Here is a 7,142-nt window from a genome sequence, read left to right on the forward strand (position 1 = left end):
TATGTAACACATAACACTTTGTGTTATGGGATCCTGGAGTCACTGGTATTTACATGTAACCAGATCCATGACTTGATAACATACCATGCCTTAACCCTAAAAAGACTGGGGGGGGCTGATTCAACCCCCCCCCTCGACATTTTTCGTGATAAATCCGCTGCGCGAAATTGCTCACTGACTTTTTAAATTCAAGTCTCGCAAAACTTTGAGACCAAAATTGTGACCCCCGGGTACGCGGTTCCAAAATTACGCAACCTTTCGTAAGTGCATGCAGACCCAAAATTACTCAAAAACGTGAATTTGTGTACAAATCCAATGCAAATAGTGTTCTTAGCCAAAATTCATAAATGTATCATTATTTTTCCTTTTACTGCTTAAAATCAATTAATTTTATCTTGTTTATGGTCAAAATAAAGTCCCCGACAATTTCCATTGAAAAAACAATAAAAAACAAAGAAATACATAAGAAATTTAGAAAACAATAGAATACATAAGAAAATAAATGTGATTTTGAAATTTTTTTTAAATCAATTTGATCAGATGCCTATCTAGAGTATGTGAAACAAAAATTAGCATTTCAGGGGCATTATTTATTTAATTAGAGCAAACTTATGATTTTACGCATAAATTAGCATAATTAATGAGACATGAGATTTTTTGCAGAATTTGATGTTATAGTTTTTTAGATAATGCCATGGGTAACGCGTGTGCCAATTTTCGTCACGATCGCGTGATCGACGGCCGAGATCATAAGGGGGGGGCTGAATCAGCCCCCCCCCAGTCTTCTTAGGCGTCGAAATAGCCCAGTCTATTTAGGGTTAAACTAATTCCTTTCTATTTATATTGTGTACTAGCTCTGGTAGTTTCCTGGGGCACATGTATAGCTCTGTGGCTCTTCTGGGCCCTGTCTTATAAAGAGTTACGATTGATCAGGGGCCTGTTTTACAAAGAGTTGCGATTAATCCGATCAATCACAACTATGGACGGCCAGCAACGTCAACATCTAAAATGCATGTTTGTTCAAAATGTTACAGATATGACGTAAATTACACAAATTCATTGTTTTCTTGACAATTTGGTGTGTTTGCCTTTGTTTGCAAAGGACATTTTAATAATTTTCTGTAGACAAAGTTATGAAACTGGATTTCCATAGAGTTACGTTTGACTGGATCAATCATAACTCTTTGTAAGACGGGGCCCTGACCAATCTTAATTAATTATATGGAAATCTATCACTGTCATAATTTTTTCTTTACAAAATTTGCACAATGTCCTTGGAAAACCAAGAGAAGCATACTGAATTGTCAAGAAAATAGTGAATGTATGAATTTACGTCATTTCTGGAAAATATTTTGAACAAACATATATTTTAGTTGTTGCTGGCTTTCCATAGTTGCAATTGATCGGATCAAATAAAATTCTTTGTAAGACGGGCCTTTGGTCAACATCCTACAGGAATTGAAAGACTACATTCTCCTTCTATAGGTCACCTCTAAACTCTATTGCATTCAATTCTAACTAGTTCCATTTACTAGGTCTGGTAGTCTCCGTGGCTCTTCTAGTCTACATCCTCACGGAATTGAAAGACTACATCCTAGTTCTACAACTCGCCACTAAACTCTATGGCATTCAATTCTATTTCCTTTCCATTTATGTTGTGTACTAGGTCTGGTAGTTTCCCGTGGCACATGTATCGCTCCGTGGCTCTTCTGGTCTACATCTTACGGGAATTGAAAGACTACATCCTCCTCCTACAGGTCACCTCAAAACTCTATCGCATTCCAGAACAGGGCAAGTAAGTAGGAATGTGTGTCTTACTATTTGATAAACATCCCCAGTAGAAAAATATTTAGCAAATTGCTAAAGAGAATGCTGCTAAAAGAATATAAATTAGTAGATGATTATTTTACATTGGCTGGCTCAGAATGGAATCCCATGGATATTCAAAGAGTGAGGCCCAACATTTGTGGAATGCTGGGTCTAATGAGTGGAATATTTCTGGTATTCCATGAAATGGAGTCATCCAACATAAACATTATTTTCTATCCCACCCCCTCCCCTTCCAAAAAAACAAATAGGGAAAATTTTGATTGAGGATGTTATATCACAATTGGTTGATATAACCTCACTTCGTAAGATCAAGTTGATCATAGAAATATGACTTACATGTACATGTGGTTCTTTACTTAGATGTCATTTAATAGCATTGCGCTCAAAGCTAAGTATCGCTTTGTTTTCATTGTTGTACACGTTGCAGTTTTCACACTGGGCTTTGAATCCACAACGCTCTGACTGAAAGGCAAGAGTAAGAACCACTTGACCATCAGTTTGCATTGATTTGCCTATTTGTATAATAGCCATTAGGGAAGGAAGATCAACATTCTTATTTTATCAACCTTTTTATCCAGGAAATATCTCAGGGATGCGGACCGTCTTTTCCTGGCCCGGGAAGCTTTCGACTCGTACCGGGAAACCATCAAATCACAGCTCGTCGTACCGACGACAACAGCCGAGCGACGCCTTTCACTCCTGCTTTCGTCTTATCGCTGTTTCCAGTATACCCAACTGAAGCAGCCGACCCTTACGTCTCGTGCCTCGGAGCTGATGACCACAGCCTTCAAGGCGCTTAAAGGCGATGCGGTAAGTCAATGGTGATCTCTATTTTGTAACCCTTGCCAACTCTTTTAATTTCACAGAAAAGCAATTCTGTATCTGAATTGCCACTTGGTTTGGTATCACTTGTTTGAATCCTAGGCACTCACAGACAGGAGATAAGGATGGGGGTCTCTAGTCCCCCCCCCCCCCCATTTATCCCACCTGGTCTAATCTCATCTACAACCAGTTCGTCTACTAACGATATGGTCTAATTATTATTTATTTATATATATAACCTAAAAGTAATTAGCAGAATTCCACCCATTTGGTTCATCAAATGTGGTATTAAACTATCTGAGAAGTTGGTCAACTGTTAGTAGACCAAGCCTAACAAGCGCTATACAAAGATCTTAAGTATTGAGTTGGACGTGATGGATGGAAAATAATAAGAGATTACATGTACCACATTTATTTTTCTACATTTTTTTTTTTTTGCTTTCCCGTAGATTGAGCCAGGGCCACCTTTGGTAGACCAAGCTACAAGATTCTGTGAACACCACATGACCATTCACAAGATACCTAGGGTGAGTTTCAAGAAGATGGTAGTGGTGATGGTGGTAATGATGATGGTGGTGGTGATGATGATGGTGGTGATGATGATGATGACGGTGATGATAATGTGAATGGTAGTGGTGGTGGTGATGATAGTGGTGGTGGTGGTAGTGGTGATGATGATGATGAGGAGAATGATGATGATAATTATGAGGAGAATGATGATGATGATGATGGTGGTGGTGATGGTAATAATGATGATGATGATGGTGGTGCTGGTGGTGTTGGTGATGATGATGATGATGATGATGATGGTGAAGATGATTATGGTGATGATGATTATTATCATGTTCACCTTTATTTGTAATCATCCTGTAAGCATTTTAGGCATTTTAATATTTCCCGAAACATATACATGTATCTTTGATTGCTTCATTCACCGGTGCCAATGTTTTCTCATATCAAAGTTCATTCCATATACTCTTAAAGGTAACATTCTATCCAATTACATTTTTGAAAACACAATTTTAACACATGTTCTTTTCTTTCAGACTCCAACCCATGGTGAGGGTGTCCAATCCAAGGGCTATCAACGGGACTTTCTGTCTGGCTCCACAAGACCTGGGGTGTCCTCAGAGACTAGGAGACCAAGTGGACGATCTTCTTCATCCAGTTCAGACCAAGGAGGGTTTGAGCAATTGGAAAAGGATGGGAAGACTGCAGGCAGAGGAGAACCAATAGAATCTGTAGAAGGTGGGTCAAGTAGGACAAAGACTGCTGCAGAAGGTAGTGTTGGTATGCCAGTGAAGACGCCTTTGGACAGTACCACCCATGTGAGTTCACGAGATGCAGAACCAGGAAGCAAGGAAGGACTGCTGCCTGGTGAAAAGTCAAGGGCCACGTCCCTGGAGGGAGGTGGTGCAAGGAAAGCGGAAGGAAGCGCCTCCGGGACGCCAGAAGGTGGTGTTAAGCGCAGGTTTTATGAGATGGAAAGTACAGGCGCGAACATTGCAAGTATAGTCCAGGCTGCAGCACGCCAGTATGAAAAGACAGAGGCTCAGCGGAGAGAGAGGCTCGGGCAGAGTTCATCTGTGATTCCTCAAGCGAAACGATTTGCCAGTGGCAGCATGGAAACTCCCGGTGGCAAGGCCTTCTATGAGTCAACCCCAAGGGTACATATTGGAGCACTTGGCTCGGTGACTACTAATCCTAGGCAACCTCAACAACGTCCCAGTTCTTTGGTTGGGACAAGCAAACAGGCCATATCCTCAGCCTCATCGGCAAGTACTTCAATAATAGGGAGCATGCAGGTTGGTCAGTCTCAGAGTCTGCCGAAAGGCCCTTCACGCCAGTCCCAAGTAGTGATCAAGAAATCTGCTGCCACTAAAAGTCCTCTTTCACCACCACCCTCAGGCACAGGATCCTTTGCAGACAGTTTCCAGAAGTTCCTGAAGACGCAGCAGAAGCAGTTGAGCTCTGTCGTCAGAACCTTCAATGTCCCTAGTCCTGAATCCTCAGTGAGGCAGAATCCTGCTCCTGTCAGCAAGGTCGTGTCAGGATCGTTGCTAGGGCAGATTGGTCTGGGGTCGGTCATGCCGAAGGCTCGGCAAACTCCTGGTGCGACCGTTGCTTCAGTGCGACCCAAACTTCCTGTTGCTTCTGTCCGACCTAAACCACCTGTTGCTTCTGTCCATGCTTCTCTAAGTCAAAGCAGCAGTCAGCCACCAATGCCGCGTCCTGGAATCTCTCAAGTAGCAAAGATCACATCATCCACGCCCTCCGCACCAGGGGTCAGACAAGTGTCGAAGGTCGGAGGTCACAGAGAATCACCGGCTGCTGGGAGAATGCAGTCCTTACTTATGCCATCAAGATTGCCAATGGCTAATGTTGGCAGAGGAACTGCAACACCGGAAGCCTCAAGGCTGGTTCAGCCTGGTAGCTCCAGTGTTCCTGAGAGGACTCAGCGCAGTGGGGATGACCTATCCATTATCGACAGTACGGAACAAAAAAGGACATAGTGCTTATAATGCACATTGCTTTACCAGAACGTATGACTTTCTTGGCTACATTCGAGGCTGAGCAGAACTTCTGTAAATCATTGACTTTGACTAAGAAGAAAGACTAGTTCTAGTATGCTATTTCCTTCTTGTGTTGGAACAAGAGTTTATGGCAGGACTTTTGCTCATGTAAAATTGAGGGTAGGATTTATTTTGAAGTGGTTCTCCAGGTTGAAATAGTATGATTTGAACAGATAAAGAAAAATTGGACAAAAAAAACACCCCAAATTTGATATGAATTGGACAAGGAATAACAAAGTTATGACATTTTAAAATTTTGCAATATTCCGGTGAAACAGCTCTCGGCATATCTTCATGAATATTTAATGAGCAAACTGATTATGTCATATCCCCACCTGTTCTTTCGTATTTTCTTACATGTATATGAAATAAGGCTTATTAAAAATTTGGATTGAAAACTGATTTAGTGCATTAGATATTCATTGCTGCACTTTTTTCAATATACTGGAGATATATCATGCACACTTGAATGAAATAATGGAACAATTATGAATTCAGTCATGTGAAAAGTTTTTAATATGTTATCAGATTTTGATGAAATTTTCAACATTTTGCTCTGTGAATTTTACTCTTATTTATTTAGATATACAGCCCGGAGTACCCCTTTAGTACCAGAATTTGTATTAATTGTATTCATCTGAAACTCATTTTCTCATTCTTCCCACTTCCCACCTCCTACTTCTTCTTCTTCTCATCCTCCTACTTCTTCTCATCCTCCTACTTCTCATCCTCCTACTTCTTCTCATCCTCCTCCTTCTTCTTCTCATCCTCCTTCTCATCCTCCTACTTCTTCTTCTCATCCTCCTCCTACTTCTCATCCTCCTCCTACTTCTTCTTCTCATCCTCCTACTTCTTCTCATCCTCCTACTTCTTCTCATCCTCCTACTTCTTCTCATCCTCCTCCTACTTCTTCTTCTCATCCTCCTCCTACTTCTTCTTCTCATCCTCCTCCTACTTCTTCTTCTCATCCTCCTCCTACTTCTTCTTCTTCTCATCCTCCTACTTCTTCTTCTCATCCTCCTACTTCTTCTTCTCATCCTACTTCTTCTCATCCTCCTACTTCTTCTCATCCTCCTACTTCTTCTTCTCATCCTCCTACTTCTTCTCATCCTCCTACTTCTTCTTCTCATCCTCCTACTTCTTCTCATCCTCCTCCTACTTCTTCTTCTCATCCTCCTTCTCATCCTCCTACTTCTTCTCATCCTCCTCCTACTTCTTCTTCTCATCCTCCTACTTCTTCTTCTCATCCTCCTACTTCTTCTCATCCTCCTACTTCTTCTCATCCTCCTACTTCTTCTCATCCTCCTCCTACTTCTCCTTCTCCTCCTCCTACTTCTCCTCCTCCTACTTCTTCTCATCCTCCTACTTCTTCTCATCCTCCTACTTCTTCTTCTCATCCTCCTCCTACTTCTTCTCATCATCCTACTTCTTCTTCTTCTCATCCTCCTACTTCTTCTTCTTCTCATCCTCCTACTTCTCATCCTCCTCCTACTTCTCATCCTCCTCCTACTTCTTCTCATCCTCCTACTTCTTCTCATCCTCCTTCTTCTTCTCATCCTCCTACTTCTCATCCTCCTACTTCTCATCCTCCTACTTCTTCTCATCCTCCTCCTACTTCTTCTCATCCTCCTCCTACTTCTTCTCATCCTCCTCCTTCTTCTCATCATCCTCCTACTTCTTCTCATCCTATTTCTTTGCTTCCATCTTCCTTACTCCCAAATGTCCCAGAGGAGGATCCAAACAGGCAGAGGTGTGCCAATGTCACTGGCATGAAGAGTAAAGATATGTCTTACTTTTTGTTTCATCTAGGTGTGTCAGTGTCTGATTTTTTTCTCTATTTTTTGAGACTTTTTCTCTTTATTGAATTATGACTTGCCCCTGGCTTTTCTCATCTGAAATCGTGATACTGCTAATATC

The 7,142-nt window shown here is 41.5% G+C and overlaps 1 protein-coding gene across 2 annotated transcripts in view; it reads left to right on the forward strand.

Annotated features, from left to right (window-relative positions):
- Positions 1 to 5,777, forward strand: part of LOC121417191 (calcineurin-binding protein cabin-1-like) — a 69,172-nt gene extending 63,395 nt beyond the window's left edge. For both annotated transcript variants that reach the window (XM_041610799.1, XM_041610800.1), the window contains exons 42-45: positions 1,667 to 1,795; positions 2,409 to 2,640; positions 3,102 to 3,179; positions 3,699 to 5,777. In XM_041610799.1, coding sequence (XP_041466733.1) covers positions 1,667 to 1,795; positions 2,409 to 2,640; positions 3,102 to 3,179; positions 3,699 to 5,165 — 1,906 coding nt within the window. In that variant the 3' untranslated portion in view covers positions 5,166 to 5,777. The remainder of the gene's footprint in view (positions 1 to 1,666; positions 1,796 to 2,408; positions 2,641 to 3,101; positions 3,180 to 3,698) is intronic.
- Positions 5,778 to 7,142: the final 1,365 nt, after the last annotated feature.

Source organism: Lytechinus variegatus, chromosome 6 (assembly GCF_018143015.1).
Source record: "Lytechinus variegatus isolate NC3 chromosome 6, Lvar_3.0, whole genome shotgun sequence".
NCBI lineage: Eukaryota > Metazoa > Echinodermata > Echinoidea > Temnopleuroida > Toxopneustidae > Lytechinus > Lytechinus variegatus.